The sequence below is a fragment of the Hemitrygon akajei genome, chromosome 21 (assembly GCF_048418815.1).
Source record: "Hemitrygon akajei chromosome 21, sHemAka1.3, whole genome shotgun sequence".
Lineage (NCBI taxonomy): Eukaryota > Metazoa > Chordata > Chondrichthyes > Myliobatiformes > Dasyatidae > Hemitrygon > Hemitrygon akajei.
In genome coordinates, this window is record NC_133144.1 from 52,739,301 (window position 1) to 52,761,042 (window position 21,742).

General features: G+C 41.1%; 1 protein-coding gene across 1 annotated transcript in view; it reads left to right on the forward strand.

Moving 5' to 3' along the window:
- Positions 1–21,742, forward strand: part of LOC140714308 (very long chain fatty acid elongase 5-like) — a 40,041-nt gene that overhangs the window by 3,189 nt on the left and 15,110 nt on the right. Inside the window, exons 2-3 of the mRNA XM_073025426.1 lie at positions 12,411–12,463; positions 15,442–15,612. Coding sequence (XP_072881527.1) covers positions 15,451–15,612 — 162 coding nt within the window. The 5' untranslated portion in view covers positions 12,411–12,463; positions 15,442–15,450. The remainder of the gene's footprint in view (positions 1–12,410; positions 12,464–15,441; positions 15,613–21,742) is intronic.

Genomic DNA, 21,742 nt, shown 5'->3' on the forward strand with positions numbered 1-21,742 from the left:
CCAAAACATTGACAGTTTATTCCTCTCCATAGATGCTGCCTGACGCGCTGACTTCCTCCAGCATTCTGTGTGTGCTACTCTTTTTGCGCTACTTGAGATTGCACTATAATCTTTGGACCATTCTGTTGTTTTGCACTCATCGCTGTATTTATTATATTTATTACTATAGGTAGGATGTTTAGTTTAGTCTGTGAGCTGCACACCAGTGAGGAATTTCATTGCACCCTGGCGTATATGACAATAAACTGCTCTGAATCTGAACGGTTTAAACGGGGACTTGAGGGACAGGTACTTCCACATAGGAGTTTGTGGATATATCAAGTCAAGTCAAGTCACTTTTTATTGTCATTTTGACCATAACTGCTGGCACAGTACATAGTAAAAATGAGACAACGGTTTTTTAGGACCCTGGTGTTACATGACACAGTACAAAAACTAGACTGAACTACGTGAAAACAACACAGAAAAAAACTGCACTAGACTACAGACCTACCCAGGACTGCATAAAGTGCACAAAACAGTGCAGGCATTACAATAAATAATAAACAAGACAATATGCACAGTAGAGAGCAGTAAGTTGGTGTCAGTCCAGGCTCTGGGTTTTGAGGAGTCTGAGAGCTTGGGGGAAGAAACTGTTACGTAGTCTGGTCGTGAGAGCCCGAATGCTTCGGTGCCTTTTCCCAGACGGCAAGAGGGAGAAGCTGCCAGGGGACCCTTTGAAGGTGGGCCCAATTAAGGTGTATAAAAGCCCTTTAGAATGGTATATGGATAGAAGAAGTTTAGGCAAGGGATTGCCAACCCTCTTTATGCCATGGACCAATACTATTAAACAAGGGATCCATGGACCCCAGGTTGGGAAACCCTGGTTTACAGGGATATGGGCTAAACTTGGGCTAACACTTTAGTTGGCGTAGACCAGTTGGGCCAAAGAGCCTGATTCTGAGCTTTATGACTCGGTATTTTGAAATTAATGTTGTGTTTTCCCTAATGTCCATTTTGACATGTGTTTTTTCCCTAATGTCCCAAAAGGGCCGAGAAGGCCTGTTTCCATGCTGTAATTGTTATATGGTTATATGGATGTCATTGAAAAATATAAATATGTTACTTCAATTAAAAAATGATGATGTTTCCCTCTATTATTTTGGTGTGCTACAATGTGCCCGATGTCATTAGGGTAGCAGAGACATTGTGCTGTCTTTGACCCCAGTGATTATGGAACTGAGGGTGACTGGCTGGGTCTGGAATCCAGGAAGAAACGGAGAGCTTGGAGACCTTCCTGGTGGGGGATAGAGGTATACAGGGACTGGACGTCCATGGTGAAAATGAGGTGGTGGGGGCCAGGGAACTTGAAATCTTTGAAGAGACGTAAAGCATGGAAAGTTTCACGGACGTAGGTGGGACATTACAGTCTTCTCCAAGCACACCTTACACTCAAGAATTGGTTCAGTCAGGTCCAGTTTCTAATCAATCATAACTGTTGGAGTACAAAGGCAAAACAGTGATTATTGAGCATTTACAACAAAACAGGTCAGAAGTATTTATAGAGAAAGAAATAGAGTTAATATTTCAGATCCATAACCATTGAGTTCAGGGAGAATATTGAAATGTCAATTTTTTTTCTCCCAAGAAGTGCTGTCAGACTTGATCATTTCCAGAATTTTCACCATGTCTATTTCATAGTACAAAATCAAAATGGAAAATAACATCATCCTAAAAGCTGTGATTATGTTTTGAATTTAATGACAGAGGAAAGTGATTCTTGGAATAAAATAGATTTTTGGTAAATTACAAATGAGTTTTGGACACCCCTACACACAATTGAATTCCTATAATATTATAAATTCAAAGGTCCGATGTTTGTACATGAAAAAAATACTCAATATTCTGTTGAAAGATCATCACTTGAAGTATTATGTCTGCTTCTCTCTCCACGGCAGCAGCCTGACCTGCTGACTGATCCTAGCATTCTTTGTTTTTAATCTTTGATATTTATTCAGACTTAAGCAACTATTCAGACCATCCACCGAAATATAACCATCTGGGAAAAGTGTCATGTAAATTCCTTTAAAACTTAGCCATCAGTTTGATTTTCACACTGCCCTAGACTATCAGATTTTACACAAGATGTGTATGCAGACAGTGTGTGGAAAAAATAGGGATTTGACTATTTCTAGAGGGCCCATTTAAACAGATGCATTGTTTATTGATCATTGAGGAATACCAATGTATAAGCTACCCCACCAGACTCAAGGACAGCTTCTATGCCACTGTTATAAGAGGATGGAACAGTCCCTAGTATGATTGGATGGACTCATGAACTCAAAATCCATGGTCTGAACTCAAAATTATGGTCTAGCACCTTATTGTCTTCCTGCTGTGCACTTTCTCTTGAACTATTAGAGTCATAGAATAGTACAGCCAGAAACAGGCTCTTCAGCCCATTTAGTCCATGCCAAAACCATTTAAACTGCCTACTTCTATTGACCTGCTCTGGGACGGTAGGCCTCCACACCCCTACCATCCACATACCTGTCAAACTTTGCTTAAACTTTGAAATCAAACTCACACGCACCACTTGTGCTGGCAGCTTGTTCCACACTCTCATGACCCTCGGAGTGCAGAAATTCCCCTCATGTTCTCCTTTCTGCATTCTGTTACTGCTTTACCTTTTGTACTACCTCAATGCACTTGTGTTTAGAATTATCTGTCTGGTTGGCACACAAACCAAAGTTTTTCACTGCACCTCAGGATATGTGGCAATAATAAATCAATTTACTAATGTAATTTAATTTACCACGCCTGTATTGGTTTATTCATTTTTATTTTAGTAACAGTACACTTTTATTGCATTTTCACTTCTGTATCACAAACTACTCGACTACAAGGTGCTCATTTTTCTTCATGCAATATCCAATTTCCTTAGCAAAGCATAGTAACCTGAAGCAGGGACGACACACAAAGCACTGAAGGGATTCAGCAGGTCAGGCAGCATCTACACACAATGACCACTTTATTAGGCATCTCCTACAACTAATAAAGCAGCCACTGAGTGTAAGTTTGTACTCTTCTGCTGCTATAGTCCATCCACTTCAAGGTTCAGCATGCTGTGCATTCAGAGATGCTCTTCTGCACACCGGTGTTGTGTGTGGTTATCTGAGTTACTGTCCCCTTCCTGTCAGCTTGAACCAGTCTGGCCATTCTCCTCTGACCTCTCTCATTAACAAGGCATTTTACTCATCAGAACTGCCACTCACTGGATTAATTTTTGTTCTTCACGCCATCCTCTGTAAAGTCTAGAGACTGTTGCCTGTGAAAACCCCAGGAGATCAACAGTTTCTGAGATATTCAAACCACCCCATTTGGCACCAACAATCATTTTTTAGTCTAAGTCACTTAGTTCACATTTCTTCCCCATTCTGATGTTTGCTCTGAAGAACAACTGAACCTCTTCACCATGACTGCATGCTTTTCTGCATTGAGTTGCTGATTAGATATTTGCATTAACGAGTAGGCGTACAAGTGTCCCTTATAAAGTGACCACTGTGTATATGTCCAGATGAAGGGTCTCAACTTCAAATGACAACTGTCCCATCTCCCTCCATAGATGCTGCTTGACCCACTGCTTTCGTCCAGAGCTTTTGTATGTTGCTCTAGGTTGCACTATCTGCAGTCTTATGTGTAACCTAAGCGAGGATTTCTTGTATATGTATAGAGTAGGGTGTGTTACAGACTGCAGCCTTGAAATAAAGTGCTTGGAAATAGGAAACTAAACCTGATACAATACCGTCAAACTTTGCTATTACAGTAAAGTTGTTTTGTTTTTCCCTCATTGAACATCCGTTCCAAGTGTCCCAGATACTGGATATACAATGTGTGAGGGAACACATGAATGAAGCTGCATTTGATCCCATTACCCAATCTATTAGTTATACAGTCCATCACAGAGAAATCCTGTCCACCCACTCAGTATTATTTAAGCAATAAAAAAAATAACTAAATCAAAATAATCTTATTTAAGGTTCTTAAGACACTCTGGTCTGCAGGTGGTAAGAATTAGAGTGGGACCCACTTTTATATCTGCACTGACTTGATGCACTGAATGGCCAGGAACCACATTCTTCCTGTGCCTGGGATGTGTGTGAGGAGCTAGTCTGAGTGCAGGTCACTGCTCCCCTTAGCTGTCCTTTTCCATAAGAGGTAAAATCCTAAAAGTAAAGTCCAACACAGACTTTATTTAATTTTTATTTACTTAGAGATACAGCACAGAAACAGGCCCTTTCAGCCCAACGAGCCCACATTGCCCAATTACACCCATGTGACCAATTAACGTACTAAATCCGAGCAAGCCCATGTGGTCATGGAGGAACGTACAACTCCTTACAGATAGCAGCGGAATTGAACCTGGCACGTTGGCACCGTAATAGTGTTATACTAACCACTGCATTACCGTACTCTGTACCCTTTTCAGCTTAATGACAACCTCCTATAGCTAGGTGACCAGAACAATACACCAAGAATCTGTGAGTGAACTGTGCTACCACGCCATCTTGAACAACCTTATGCAAGAAAACTTTCTGCACTGGATACAAAATAAATTAATTACCCTAATGAATCCCCCTGGTGTTGATTTTTTGCCTGTCCCTGTCTTACTCCTGTGTTGACTATCAATGGAGGAGACATTTTATGACCTTCTCTGGCCGTTGTGGTCCTAGAGAGGCCAGCTTTGAAGTATCTTCTGCCCAATGGGAGGGGAAAAAAGAGAGAATAAAAAGGGTGGGAAGGTTATATGGTTATGCTGGTTGCTTTCTTGACGCAATGAGGAATGGAAACAGAATCTTGCTCACCATGAACCAGTTGAACCAAAAAGACAGATGTCTATGCTATATGACCCCCCCACCCCCCCCCCCCCCCCCCCCGGGCTTGGAGAAAAGATCTATCTGCCAGTCATGGAGCAAATTACACTTAAGAATGATCAGGAGGCCAGGATTCTTTGAGTGCAGATGTTTCTAAGTCACGTAGGGCCAGAGGAGGCTAATGGTTGGGAGAGTGGAGATGTTTGAGAGACTTGAAAATGATGACAGTTCCTATTAACATTTCTTTTTGTTTTTGCTTCTTACCATTCATGTTCCTGTGGTTCCTACTTCATACCTAATGGAAGCCTGGTTGTTCAGTTGCCAACGTAATCCTCTTCTTCTGGAACAGGATGAAATTGCGGCGTGAAGTGTCCGCTTAAACACTATAAGTGATGGAAACCATCAACTGGTTTTAATGTCAAAATTCTCTCAGATGGAAAGAGAACCTTTTTTTACTTTTATTTTTATTTCTATATAATTGCTTTATTGGTGTACGGTGAAAAACTTTGTTTTGCATGCCATCCATACAGATTATTTCAAAGCATTAGTACGCTGAGGTTGTACAAAGGGGAAACCAATAACAGAATGGAAAATATAGTGTTATAGTTACTGAGAAAGTTCAGTGTAGACAGACAGTAAGCTACAAGGAGCAGGAAAAGGCAGAATTCATCTTTATTAATATACAGTATGGGCTCCTGAAGAAGGGCCTTGGCCCAAAATTGTTGACTGTTCATTCCTCTCCATAGATGTTACCTGACTTGCTGAGTTCCTTCTGCATTTTGTGTGCGTGTGTTGCTCTGTAGACTTTCTTGTATTTTTAATGAGGTTTGTTCAAGTCTTATGACAGAGGGATAGAAGAGAGAATAATTGGGGTGGGAAGGGATTTTGGTTACGTTGGTTGCTTTCTTGAGGCAATAAGAAGAGGAGTTGGATTTTTGTTCAGCATGGACCAGTTGGACTGAAAGGGCTGGTTTCCGTGCTATATGATCCCATGATTAAATTTATTCTAACTGGTCATGAATGGCTGATCCCTTCTTTCGGACTGTAATCCCTGCAGCTATTTTCCCTTTTAAACCCTGAGAGGATTTTATACATTTCAGTTAAATCACCTCTTGTTCATGGAAAGTCAAGAGCCTTCACCACTATTGAATGATTTCTCTTAAATTATGTGCTGTGGCACGTCCTTGTTGACTTTTTTAAAATAAAGACTGTGACAAGGTGGCCACAAGATGTCAGGTGTGAGCCTGGAAAGTCTTCTCAAACAATGTTAAGTGAGTTGGAACGTAGCTGCGCTAACAGGGATAAGAGCACTGATAGTCCGCACCTCTCCATGAGTTTAAGCTCCTAGTCTGTCATTCATTGGAAGATTGATTGAAATTTTATCTTCAATAATTCATAACTTTGCATTAAGGAAAGGAATAGAACCCCTCCAACTGATAATACTGAAACCATGGTTGCGTTGAGTTGTTGGCTATTTACATTTGTTCACCAATCAATGAGAGGCCATCAGTGTACTGTTCATTGTGGTCTGTCCTCCAAATGCTCGGCCTTTATATAACTTATCAATCAGTTGATTCAACATCATTTTGGAAACTGCCCACATCACAACTGAGTTTATGAAATGACATTGAATCAGCTCATTGAAAAATATATAAAGGCCATTCAGAAGACACACCCCAACCAACAGCACACTGATGACGTCTTCTCATTTGATGACAAAATGTTTGCAAGTCAATTGCCGAGATAGGGGAACAACTCAACCACCTGAGCCTCACATTTTCTGAATTATTTCCAACTGAAGCAGCGGCATCCAGCTCACTCTGTGATAGAAAGGGGCTCCAAATACAAATGCAGCAACAACAGAGGAAATACAATTTTACTTTTACATTCCAGGTATTCTTTAGTAAAGCCATAAATGATTTTGACTTACTTTGCTATGTTTTAACTAAAGAAAAGTTCAAAGTAAAATTTATTATCAGAGTACAGCCCTGAGATTCTCTTTCATACTTAGCAACCTATAGTATAGTAACTAACCGTCAGGAACTATAAACTGTAAACAAACTGTGTAAATGCAGATATAAACAAATAGCAATAAATAACAAGCATGAAAGAACAATATAACAGAGTATAGTTATCCTCTTTTGTTCAAGAGTCTGATGGTTGAGGGGTAGTACCTGTTCTTCAGCTTAGTGGTGCGAATCCTGAGGCACCTGTATCTCCTACCTAACAGCCGCAGTGAGAAAAGAGCAAGGCTTGGGTGGTGAGGATCTTCGATGATGGAAGTTGCTTTTCTATGGCAATGTTTTACGCAGATATGCTCAATGATTGGGAGGATTTTATCTCTGATATACTGGGCCAAATCCACTACCATTTGTATGATTTTCCACTCAAAGCCGTTGGTGTTCCCATGCCAGGCCGTAACGCAGCCAGTCAGCATACTTCCCACCAACATCTATAGAAGTTTGCCAAGAGTTTTGATGACATGCTGAATCTCCGCAGACTCCTACGGAAGTAGAGGTGCTGTTGTGCTTTCTTTGCAATACTATTTATATGTTGGGCACAGAGCAGGTCCTCTGAGATAGTGACAATCAGGAATTTAAAGTTACTGACCCTCTCCACCTCTGATCTTCCGATGATTACTGGCTCATGGGCCTCTGGTTTCCCTCTCCTAAAGTTTACTATCAGCTCCTTGGTCTTACTGACATTTGAGTGAGAGATTGTTGTTATTACACCACTTGGCCAAATTTTCAATCTTCCTCCTGTATGCTGATTCATCACCACCTCTGATACAGCCCACAACAGTGGTGTCATCAGCAAACTTGTATTTGGCGTTGGAACTGTACAGTCAAAGTGTACTTTGGAACAGTCAAAGCTTGCCGCAAGCAGAAAAATAAGCGAAACCAGGAGTATATGACGTAAACGTTGATGGCAGAATCTCCGATGGTGACAAGGAGGCGTACCGGAGTGAGATAGATTTGCTGGTTGAGTGGTTGTTACAAAAACAATCTTGTACTCAAAGTCAGTAAGACCAAGGACTGATTGTGGACTTGGGGAAGGGGAAGTCAGGAGAATACACGGCAGTTCTCATGGAAGGGGTCATCAGTGAAAAGAGTAAACAGTTTCATGTTCCTGGGTGTCATCATCTCTGATGATCTGTCCTGGGTCCACCATATTGATGCAGTCATGAAGAAGGCATGCCAGCAGCCATATTTCATTAGGAGTTTGAGGAGATTTGGTACACATGTCACCAAAGACTGGAGCGAATATTTACAGATGTACCATGGATGGCATTGTAGCTGGTTGTATCAGCGACTGCTGTGGAGGTTCCAGTACACAGGGCTGGAAAAAGCTGCAGCTGGTTTCAATTCAGCCAGCGCCATCCTGGGTGCTAGCCTTGCCACAGTTGAAGTCATCTTCAAAAGGCGGTATCCATTCTTATCCTCACTCTCCAGGACATGCCCTCTTTTCATTGCTACCATTAGGGAGGAGTACAGGAGCCCGAAGACACCCACTCAGGGTTTTAGGGCAGCTTCTTCCTCTCTGCCATCAGATTTCTGAACGATTTATGAGCCAATGAACAACACCTCACTATTTTGCTCTATTTTTGAACTTTTTTTAAATATATATTCGTGTAATTTACATTAATTTTTATGTACTGCTACCACAAAACAACACGTTTCATGACCTTATGTCAGTGATAACAAAGCTGATTCCAATTCTAGTTCCAAATTATGAGGGGTAGAATAAGAGTGTTGTTCAGTGAGACAGGGGTATCCTTCACTCATCACCAAAGCTTCAGCAAGCAACTAGCAAGGCAAATGAGGTTTTGTTTTATTGCAAGAGGATTTGAGAACAAGAAGAGAGACGTCTTGTTCCAGCTGCAGGCAAGGCCCTGATGAGACCAACACTGAAATGTTGTGTACTGATCTGGTCTCCCTACCTAAGGAATGATGCTGAACAGTAGTGCAGTGGAGATTCACCAGGTTGATAGCTGGGATGATGGGCTGGGTCAAATTTACTGCTTCAGTACATGTATGCACAGGTGCAATGAAAAGTATACTTGCAGTAGCATCACAGGCACATAATGTAAGGGTGTATACTAGAGTTAGGGTAAATAGCAAATATTTAATTTACCAGCAACCAGTCTTCAGGCATGAACATGGATTGTAGACTGAATTTAAAATGCAGCTGTGAGGAATGGTATTCCTGGAGCTGTTTTCAAACCAGACAATCCTGATTAACATTCATTAGGGTGTCTGGAGTGTGGGTGCAAAGACAGAGGTGTGTGAAAATTGTATGTAATTCAAAGGAAGCATTGTAGATAGATTGTAACTGTGGAATTGTCCTGCTGTTACCTTTGATCTTTAGCATATAAAAATGCCACGTATTATTGAATTGGGAGGCCTGTTCCCCTAAGAGTGTCTCATTTTGTTGAATACAAGTATCCACTAGCTTCAGTGTCTCCCTGGTGACTTTGTTCATGTCACAATAAGAGCAAGAAAATCATAAGTGAAACAGATTATACAAGATTGTACACAAAGGAATACAATTAGGACAAAAAAATGTTGATTATGGTGCAGAGTGGTTATAGTGTTGCGATACTGAGGTAACGATTAGGATTGTACAGGTTGTTTCAAGAACTTTATAGTTGAAGGGAAACAAATGTTCTTGAACCAGGTGGTGTGGGACTTCAGGCCTCTGTGCCTCCTGTCCGATAATTGCTGTGAGGAAAGGACAAGGATCTTTGGTGATACACGTGATGCATGTAATCTTTTTGAGGCAGTGTCTCATGTGGATACTCTCGATGCTGGGAGGGTTATCCTCTGAGGAGGGATTGAACAGGTAGGGCGTCTAGAGACCAGAGAATTGAAGTGAACTGATCGAAGTGTACAACATTAAGAGGCTTGACAGGGTAGATTGAGGGATGATGATTTCCCTGGCAATGGTGTCTGGAACTAGGAGCATTTTCTGTCAAAATAAGGGTTTAACTATTCAGGGCTGAGACGAATGATACTTCAGCCAGAGGGCTGATGGTTTCTGCTCTTCAATGCCTACCTGGTGACCCACTTAGTATATTTAAGACAAAGATTGGGTTAGTAGAGGAAAGTGAATCTGACGTAAAAGAAGAGCTTTATCTGATGAAATGGTGGAACAGAAGCAACGGGGCTGAGTAGCATGTCCCGAATACAATTTCTAAGTTTAAAAAAGTGATCATCTTATGCATTTCTTTACCTATGACTTACTGTATGTGATCCAGTGACTTTCACTGGCATCTTATTATCAGCCTCATCAAAATTGCACAGCTCATGACTGTAATAAAAGGCTATGCACGGAAGCCTCTGGGAAAATCTTTGAAGAGCCATTATAATGTGCCAGTCCAGTGAGCTTAATTATCTTCCAATAATTCTTACATCTGTGCATGTCTAAAACTGAAATTAAATCACACAACTACTGTGTATTTTACTGGTATTTTATGTACTTAGCCAACCAAGTATTATTCTCAAACAGAAAACTTGTTAGCTAAACCCAGTCCATTAGTAATGGCCCGGTAACTGGAAATGGATGTGTTGTTTCAAGAACACAATGAGTCAGTGCTGCTGTACTCTCAGACCTAATACTGAGAGCCTCAAGAATCTGCCCCAATGAAAATCTTCAGGAAGGGCAAGAGGAGGTAATATTCAGAAAAAACTAGCCAGTGGTTTATTTTTTTAACTGGACATTTTACCGTGGAATGAGATGGGAGGAGCTGATGAGACAAAAAAGAGTTTATATAGAAGACATGTACCAACTTCAAATTAGTTTACTGTATTACACACAAAATTCACTTTCAAGGCCTCTACAACTCATGCTCTCAGTATTTCTTTATTTTTTTAAAATATATTTTGCATTTTGTCTTCTTTAAGACATTGGTTGCTTGTTAAGTAGTTTTATGTGTAATTTGTATGTAGTTTTTTATTGATTCCATTGTATTTTTTGTTCTACTGTGAATGTCTGCAAGAAAATGAATCTCGTGGTTGTATCTGAATACATAAACTTACTTTAATAAAAAAACTTTGAACCTTGAAATGCTTTTGTTACAGTAAATCTCCAATGACATCTGATTATTTGGAAATCCTGGTGTTAAGGCATTTGGCTCACTGGACAGGTGTAAAGTTGTTTCCAGTGGTCAGATGTAAATTGTCGATCTCCCATTTCCCATAGTCCCTTAAGACTTGCTTGGGCCCCTTTGCATTCACTCCCAAGAAACTTAACTGGTTCACTAGGAAAATTATTATAATGTCCTGGAATGCGTGAAGAAAGTGATTTAAAAAGTATTAACAGCAACGGTCTGGAATTATCTTCCAGTCTGGCATCACCAATGTTCCAAGCCATAGAATCAGAGAGCACTATGGCACAGAACAGGCCCTTTGGCCCATCTAGTCCATGCTGAAAAATTATTCTGCCTAGTCCCAATGTTCTGCACCTGGACTACAGCCTTCCATGATACTCCCATCCATATACTTAATGTAAACTTCCCTTAAATGTTGAAATCAAGTGTGCAATTGTGTTTGAAGAAATGGAATCAGAAACTTTGGTGATAATAGTCAGCAGGTCAGGCTGTTTCTGTGGGGAGAGTAACAGTGTTATTATTTCAGATTGATGATGGTTTAAATTGGACTTTAGTAAGGCAGGGTTTAAATAAATGTAATCATATCTAATAATCCAGATCACTGGCCAAAACAATGAAAGGAATACAGGGATATTTCCAATTTCTTTTGAAATTGTGTTTATATATCATGCAGTTTGCTTTTCAATTATAAGTCTTTATCGTTAATTATTTATTTATTGAGTTACAGCAAGGAACAGGCCCTTTCTGTCCTTCGAGCCATGCTGCCCAGCAAACCCTGATTTAATCCTGGCCTAATCATGGGACAATTTATAATGACCAATTAACCTGCCAACCTAAATGTCTTTGGACTGGAAGAGGAAACCAGAACACCTGGAGGAAACCTACACAGTTATGGGGAGACTCCTTGTAAGGACAAACTCCTTACAGGCAACAGTGGAAATTGAACTCAAGTTGCCTGTATTGTAAGGCGTTGTGCTAACCTCTATACTATCATGCCGAACGGTAATTGTCCTTGGCTTGTAACCAAATCCTCCTTGTTGGATGCTTTTTAACATTCAGGAGTCTGAATCAGGACTGAATATGATGATAGGTACTAATGAGAAATCTCAGGCTAAAATGTTGACTGTTTATTCCTCTCCATAGATGCTGCCTGACCTGCTGTGTTCCTCCAGCATTCTCTGTGTGTTGCTCTGGGTTTCCAGCATTTGCAGAATCTCTTGTGTTTTTGTTTCTATTGCACCCCCTGCCTTATGCCTATATTCTTCTATAGATCTGACTAAAAGGCTTAGGGAGGAACTTTCAGATATTGGGACTTATCAATATTATTAATTAAACCACAAGGTGAAGGTAATGGATGGTTTGAAGTAATAAAATAATAAAGATTATTATTAATCTGTTGAGAAAGATCTGGTGACTGTTTGTAAATTCTGATTAAACTTCTTTTACAGGCCCTTTTTCAAGAACTGGTGATTGAATGCACTGAATATACAAGGGTTGCAAGGTAAATGCCATAATCTCATTTGATATTATCTTGATGTGTTATTAAAGGATACAATGAATGTTCAAACTCTGACCCAAACTTCTGTGTGAGTTCGGAGGACGATGTGGGGAAGATTAGGATTTAGGCTGCAGGGTCTCAATTTAATAATTATTTGTTCTCAGGGATATCAACCCAAAACTGCCATATCAACATATTTATGAGAATTGTAACTAGTTTATTATTGTCACATGTATCAAGATACAGTGAAAAACTTTGTTCTGTGTGCCATTCAGATTGAGCATTGTATAATACACACAAGTACATTGAGGTAGCACAAAGGAAATGACCAGAATGCAGGATATACACTCAGTGGCCCGTTTTTTAGGTACCACTGTATATCTGCTCATTAATACAAATATCTAATCAGCCAATCATATGACAGCTACTCAGTGCATAAAAACATGCAGATATGGTTAAGGGGTTCAGTTGTTGTTCAGATCAAACATCAGAATGAGGAAGAAATGTGATCTAAGTGACTTTGACCATGGAATGATTGTTGGTGCCAGATGGGGTGGCTTGAGTATCTTCAAAACTGTTGATCTCCAACAGATTTTCAAGCACAACAGAATAAGGTGCAAGGGCCATAATCAGATAAATTGGAAGATTAAGGGTTCAGCTTTATTGCACAAGAGGCCTATACAAGAGTCTTGTAAAAGCAGTCCTTGAGCCTGGTAGTACGTGTTTTCAATCTTTTGTATCTTCTGCCTGATGGAAAGGGGGTGGGAGGAGAGAATGACAGGGTGGATTACGATCGCTGCTTTCCTGAGGCATTTGTAAGTGTAGCGAAAGTCAGTGGAGGGGAGTCTGGTTTTCATGATAGACTGGGCTGTCTTCAGTTGCTCTGAAATTTCTTGGGGTCTTGAGCAGAGTAGTTGCCATAGCAATTTGTGATGCATTTGAATAAGAGGTTTTCAATGGTTCTCAGGAGGTGTCAGTACATTGGGAACCATACATCAAAAATTATAAAGGGCTGCAGCAGGGACCATATTCAAGAGGAACCACTTAAATTTACAGTTAGACTTACATTGCAGGATTTATCTTCTAACCCTTGACGACGTGGCCAGGGGTCCTGAGACTAGCTGTGAAATAGAACTAATTGACAAGATGAATTTCCCCTGTCCAAAAGCTACTGTTGGTGTCGAATGATGAACTGTTGTCTTGCTGTCATGGTGACCTTGTAGCCAGACCACTTTCCCATTTGATTCTCATGCTGCTGAACCCAGTGCTGCTTTACACAGTAGTGGATAACAGATCATTATTGGCTGTCTTCAGAAGAATAAACATCCAGGTGAATTTCTGGCAATTCTGTTGAACCGTATCCCGGAATGAGCCACCATATTTAGTAGAAACTGGGGGAGAAAAATTGGCCAGAATTTACTTTGTGTTTTCTTTTACGTTAAATGGTTAAATCACAGAACTGCGCTGTGATTGATTTGCCTCATTCTCATAGGAGCACAAGTTTACTTATTTATTTATTGATGTAAGGTTTGGAATGGGCCCTTCTGGCCCTTCGAGCCGTACCGCCCAACAACCCACCTGTTTAACACTAGCCTCATCACGGGACAGTTTACAATCACCGATGAACCTGCCAACGACTACGTCTTTGGACTTTGGGAGGAAACCAGAGCACCTGAAGGAAATCCATGTGATCGTGGGGAGAACTTAGAAACTCCTTACAGACGTTGGCTAGAATTGATCACTAATACCGTAAAGCATCGCGCTAACCACTATGCTACCGTGCCGCTCCCCCCCCCTCCCCCCAGAAGCCAGTTGGTCATTGAATGCGCACCTCTGGCATTCACTTTAATTTAACAGGCCTCCAGATACAAGTCTAGAACAGGAGACACACACACACACACACACAGAAGTGCTGGAGTAGCTCAGCAGGTCATGCAGCATCTATGGAGGGAAATGAACAGTTTATTTTGCTTACTTATTTATTTAGAGACACAACTGAGTAAGAGGCCCTTCCAGCCCAGTGAGCCCTTGCCCCCCCGATTATACCCATTGGGTTCAACTGTGCTCAGTTCTGGTCACCTCATTACAGGATGGATGTGGATGCTATAGAGAGCGTGCAGGGGAGATTTACGAGGGTGTTGCCTGGATTGGAGAGCATGCCTTATGAGAATAGGTTGAGTGACCTGATAGAGGTGTATAAGAAGATGACAGGTATTGACCGTGTGGATAGCCAGAGGCTTCTTCCCAGGGCCGAAATGGTTAACATGAGGGGGCATTGTTTTAAGGTGCTTGGAAATAGGCACAACGGGGCTGTCAGTGATAAGCTTTTCACACAGAGAGTGGTGGGTGTGTGGAATGGGCTGCTGGCGATGGTGGTGGAGGCGGATACGATAGGGTCTTTTAAGAGCCTCTTGGATAGGTACATGGAGCTTAGTAAAATAGAGGGCTAGGCGCTAGGGAAATTCTAGGCAATCTCTAGAGTAGGTTACGTGGTCGGCACAACATTGTGGGCTGAAGGGCCTGTAATGTGCTGTAGATTTTCTGCGGTCTATGTACACCCATGTGACCAATTAACCTACTAACATAGACGTCTTTGGAATGTGAGGGGACTCGGAGGAACCCTGCACAGTCACAAGGAGAACGTACAAACTCCTTACAGACTGCGGCTGAATCGAACTCGGTTTGCTGGCACTGCTTTCATCCACCTCCTGAAGGTAGGCGGATAGACCACTGTAGGTTGATCCAAACGTGTAGGTGGGTGGGAGAGTCTGGAGTGAGCTGATGGGAAATGCGGAGAATGGATTGAGTGCAGGACAAAGCCAGAGAATGCTGGAAGTATTCAGTGCGTCAGGTCGTAACTAAGGAAAGAGACGCTCGGAAGTGGAATGATGGGAAATGAGCGCTCGATGGTGGGTGGAGATGGTGTGCTGCCTGTGTGGCGTTTTGACTCCGTAACTCAAACCTTGTGTGTTCATTTTCAGCATCTTGTCATGGAGAACGTGCAGCCTGTCAGTCCAGAGCCGACCAGCAGGGGGCTCTTGTTAATTCGGTTCCTGAATCTGAAATCATTGCCACTGGCTTGCCTTTACTTGGCCGTGATCTTCTTCTCCTCAACGTGGCAGAAGTACACCAAACCCCTGGAACTGCGGAAGGTGAGGTTGCTGCTCGTTCTGGCTTCCAGCCGCCGTGTCTGGTTCGCAGTGAACTGCGGTCACAGGGCTGGGAAGCAAGATAATGTAAATGGATTGATAGGCAGCATCGTATTTTATTGTCTGGCATTTTGACAGAATAACTCGGGAATATGATATTCAAAAACAATTCTTTCATAGTCAGTCACAGGAAACACTGATGGAATACATTTGCAGCACTCTTCTTGATTGATACGTAAACAGTACCCACACAGCGCACGCTGCAAACTGTCTTTTCCAAAAGCTCCCTTCTGAAAAGCACTGTTGGGTTATTAAAGCAAAAACTTCACGCCTTCTTAAAAGTTTCTTCCTCTAGCAGCTAATCTGATCAATCATCCTAATTAGTTCCCCCGCCACCCCCCGGACTATGCATTAACCCACCCCCCATCACTGCACTGCACTATAAATATTTTAAACTACTTTTTATAAGGCTGTTTACATTGTAAATACATGCTGGTATGTATAATTAATGCTAATTTTATTCCATATTGATACTACAACTAACTTTATTTTTATACAATTCTTTATACTTTATAATTGTTGGATGTTTTTTTTTGTATGTCATGCCCTGACCAACACACCACAGCAAATTCTGAATACATACAAATGTACATGGCAAATAAAGATGGTAAAGTGAACTTTGTTTTTGACTTTGAACTTCCCACTTTGCCTTTGTTTGGTCATCTTTCCATAGCTGCTTCAAGTGCAATATACCCCGAGGAGGTATATACGAAGGTAGCCACAGTTCTGTGTCTATGCCGCAATGATTTTTCTGTCAGTTGTTTTAGGGTGGAGTTGATCAGTTCTCTGGTGATTCGTTACGTCAGCAGGAAACAAACTACTGGAGGTTATCACTGAGTTAATCTGTATCTGCAGAGGCAACGGGATTATTGGTGTTCCGGGTCGAGACTCCGCATCAGGACTGAAATGTTGACTATCCTTTTCCCTCCACAGATGCTGACTGGCCTTATTCTCATTTCTCTCCCAGGAGATGCCCTCTTCCAATTACTATCTTTAGAGTGGAGGTACAGGAGCCTCAAACATACGCTCAGTATTGTAGCCACAGCTTCTTCCCCTCCACCAGCAGGTTTATGAACGGACAATGAACCCATGAAGGCCGGCCAGTGGTGTAGTGGCATCTGCACTGGACTTCGAGCCAAGTGATCCTGGGTTTGAATCCGGCTGGCTTCTTCACACTTTCCATCCGTGCTGGCTTGAGCATTGAACTAGCAAATTGGCCTCGTAAAAAAAACAAATGCTAAAGAAATGGCAAAGTTGCTGCCTGAGCCGCAAAGAGAAACAGCAATGAACCACGATCGTTAGCTCGCTATTCTTTGCTCTCTTTTTGCACTATTTAAATTTTATATACAGGTTTCCCCCGCTATCCGAAGGTAGAGCATTCATTCCTATGAAACCGTTTGTAAGCCGAAATGTCGTAAAGCGAAGAAGCAATTACCATTAATTTATATGGGAAAATTTTTTGAGTGTTCCCAGACCCAAAAAATAATCCACCCAATCATACCAAATAGCACATAAAACCTAAAATAACTTGAACATATAGTAAAAGCAGGAATGATATGATAAAGACACAGCTATATAAGGTAGAAATATTGTATGTACAGTAAACACAAAGTACACTGCAGATGCTGTGGTCAAATTAAGATGTACAAAAAAGCTGGATGAACTCAGCAGATCGGGTAGGGGGATCAAGTGTGCAGTTGGGGGTGAAATATGACCATGGATGAATATCACAGTGAAGCAATTGCTTTTGTTTAATAAAAGTCTGACCTAGCTACTGACAAATCCACTGTAGCCCTGGAACTGGAGTTGTACTGTCTGCATGACCAGCTCAGCTGCTACACCCCATTACAGTAATGCAATACACTCTCCAGTACACATCACATTACACATTAATGGGTGGCACAGTAGTGTAGTGGTTATGTAATGCTATTACATGCCAACAGCAACACAGTTCTTCTGCACATCACTGTTGTAATACGTGGTTTACATGAGTTACTGTTGTCTTCCTGTCAGCTTGAACCAGTCTGGCCATTCTCCTCTGACCTCTCTCATTAACAAGGTATTTACACCCACAGAACTGCTGCTGAATTGAAGTTTTTTTTGTTTTGTACACCATTCTCTGAAAACTCTAGAGACTGTTGTGTGTGATTGAGCAGTTCTGAGATGCTCGATCCAGCCTACTCAGTACCAACAATCATTCCACAGTCAAAGTCACTTATATCACATTCCTCCATTCTGATGCTTGGTCTGAACAACAACTAAATCTCTTGCCCATGTCTGCATGCTTTTATAGATTGAGTTGCTGCCATATGATTGGCTGATGAGTTAATTGCATTAATGACCAGATGTGCAGGTGTACCTAATAAAGTGACCACTGAATGCATGTGTCACCATATACAAACTTGAGATTTATTTTCTGACAGTCACTTACAGAAAAATAACAAAAACCAATAGAATTTACGAATATCTATACATAAAGAATGGCTGACAGACAGCCAGTGGAAGTCAGTCACTCATTGTCTTTTCCACTGGCTGTTTGTCAGTCTTTAAATTCTAATGAAGTTAGAAGATCAGTAGGCGATCTGTCCCCGTAACAGAACAGGGCAGAGAAAACCGGAATAATTGCATTCTAGCCCGGTGACCTGTGCCAGAGCAGAGGTTAGAGCATAATAATGTGCTCAGATATCCTGGCTGGAGATACATAGTTACCACCTATTACATCTAATTACTTCCTACATACAAATAGTTGTGTGTCTGTGTGTGTCCGCGTGTCTGTCTGTTGTATAATTGTCTGTCACTGTAACTGGATCACGCTCAGCTGTGGTGCATCCTCTAGCTGCATATCTTCCAGAAAAATCCACCATTAAAGAATTATGACTTGAGTGTCGTACCAGGTGGTACCAGCTGCAGATACAAACCCAAGGGAATCAGCACCAGCATCAACGGCAGAGGAGAGAGAGGCAAGGGCAGACAGCAAGCACTATGAATGTATTTGTGGCTCATTTATCTCTGTGGTATCTCATTATTTTCAGAGACTATTCTCTGACAATCCTCACCTTGTCATGGTGGCGAGGCTTGTGTGTTCCTGAGATACTGTGAGCGATGTTGCCTGGACTTTCGCCACCCGGCTTCTCACTCAAAGTAGGGTCACCCTTGCCGGTAGGGTCAAGGGAGAGGTTCCAGGCAGAAAGCGAGCCAGCGAAGACCTCAGAAGTGGAGCTGGCAGAAGATGACGACACAGCACAACGGCAGTGAAGACGGAGGAAGGCTGCAGCAGTGAAGGGTCCCCGTTACCTTGCATTCCATACCACTGGACCCGGACCCTGATCTGTCACGGACCATGTGATACATCAGTCTCTGCACATTAAACAAAGTCACGCACAGGTGTTCTCCATTTATGGAATCCACCTTTATATCCCAATTGCGTAGATTCCGGATTGGCCTCCACAGCCATTTGAGGTCCTCAGAACCCACCAATAGACAACTCCTTGGAGCAGGGATCTCAAGATCTGGTATTTTATTGACTACTGATTTTTTTGAAAAAGAACTTAGATTTGTTTATTTACCACACTATTTTATTCATGATGTTGTAAGGAAAAACATATTTCTTTAAACAGAAATATCATCACTGTTTCTATTTTTTTCCTCTCTGAGCTCTTAAATCCACATTGTGTGACTTCATGGGAAGCCACTTCTCTAGTCAACGAGAGTAGATGCATTTTGAATTAATTCAATTATGATTTAGAATCTCTTCCCCCCCCCCCCATACTTTGTGAATTACAGTTGAGACATCCAATTAGCAATGTTTTAGCATGGGATACATCTGGTATTTTCAGGGGGTCTTCATTAAGGGTTTTTAAGCCACAGCCCATTTCGCTTTTCACTCTGGTGGAAGATTGTCTGGCACTGTTATAATAAAAAAAATCACAGTTCTGATTTGTATTTCTCAATTCACATGCTTCATAAAATAAAATTATCTGGTCATTATCACATGGCTGTTTGTAAGAACTTGCTGTGCGCAATTTGGTAGCAATGTTTCCTAATAACGTCAGTAACTGCACTTTAGAAGAATGTTATGGGCTGAGGGAGTTCCTGAGTGTGTGTTTAATGCACCATTTAGTGTGAAATCTTTTATCCTACATGGTAGGTGTTAGCTATTTGCTTCCCTGTGTAAATACCGCTAATCTTCAGAGTTATTCATATCAAACTCTTAGCAAGTCTACTTTTGATATATTTAGCAGCGTTAAGTAAGATTTGTTACCACTGCATTATTTATCACAGCTGTGCCAGTGATTACTTTCAAACTTGACCTGTTCCTTATTAAACTTTATTTAAAAGTGTATTAAGATCAGCATTAGTTTTCGTGACTGAGTGTTTTTCTTTTAATTATTATTCCTGCTGTTATATTTGACAAAAAGCACTCCTGTATACTGTTTATATGCCTATTTGCTATTTTCCCACTTGGATAATAATGTACATGAATGATTCATGCCGAACATACATAATGCATAATTAAATCACAGTTTGATGGAGTGGAATTTATTAATTGTGAAGACGCATGTGTTTCTGTAATACACTAATTTATTTCGATAGTTTTTATTGCTACGTTGCTCACTCAGCCGTAATCAGCTACTCTGAGTTACTAAGTAGCAGTTGCACATTGTTGTAACAAATTATCTACAGGAACATGCTAAACACAGACAGGGACTGTTAAAGATACAGATTGGAATAATACGTTTCTTAAGAAAACTTATCAAATTAATTACAGTAATGGTGGCAACTTGATCATTTATCCTTGGCTGTCAAAAGTAAATTTTGATGGATTAACGAGGCTGATAGATTGCAGATTGTGTATGAAATTCGTGTCAATTATAAATAATGGGTTGTGTTAACAATGCAAGCAGAACTAGAAACATTTATATCAATTAGCAACCTTCTTTTGCTTTTAGCCGGCTGATGAACAAGAAATGTATTTTAAATTTGGATTCTTCCACACTAAATGATGTGGCCGCTGCCGGGATGCTTGAGTGCGAGTGTGCGGTGGTTTTGTCAGATGTGGTTTCCTTTTGAGGTATCAAGTACTGAGGTGGAAATGTTCTGTATACTGTGTGTCTGAGATAATATTACGGGAATGAAATGCTTGGAAGGGTGACGGCTTTAAAACAGTGCCCCCCAGTGGCTGTGTATAAAATTACCATCCATTGTACTCCAGACCAGAATGGTTGGTGCTAAAGGTGGCTGGTCCCACTGTGGTAACAGTAAATGTGCTACAATATTCCTCAAGAATATTAAACAAATAAATTCATAGATATACGTGACTAGTACTTCCTCTACCTAATATAATGCCCAGTGGGTGTATGTACACAATCTTCTGCTGCTGTAGTCTATTCACTTCAAGGTTCAACATGTGTGTTTGAAGATGCTCTTCTGCACACTACTGTTGCAATGTGTGGCCATATGAGATACTGTCACCTTCCTGTCAGCTTGAACCAGTCTGGCCATTCTCCTCTGACCTCTCTCCTTAACAAGGCATTTTCACCCACAGGACTGCTGCTCACTGGATGCTTTTTGTTTTTCACACCATTTATGCATAAAAAAATCCCTGGGGATCAGCAGTTTTTGGCATCAACAATCATTGCACAGTCAAAGTCACTTAGATCACGGTTCTTCCTCATTCTGATGTTTGAGGTGAACAGCAACTATACCTCTTGATTATGTCCACATGCTTTTATGCATTGAGTTGCAGCTGCATGATTGGCTGATTAACATTATTTCATTTGATTATATATATATGTGCAGACAAACTTGACGACAATTAGATGCAGTATTTGCATTAATGAGCAGGTGTACTTAAAGAAGTGGCCATTCAGTGTAGCTATATTCTGTTCTGGAATTTTATTAATGTTTCTTGAAAGTGACGTGAGGGTTAGAGATGACCACAATGCCCAACACTATACCTCCTGACTTGAATGTATTGAATAGCAGCCTGAGTGAGAACATTGGTGCCTGTGAACCATTCCGGCAGAAGACTGCAAAGTCAGCAGCAGTAAAGCAACGCCACCAACAAAAATCC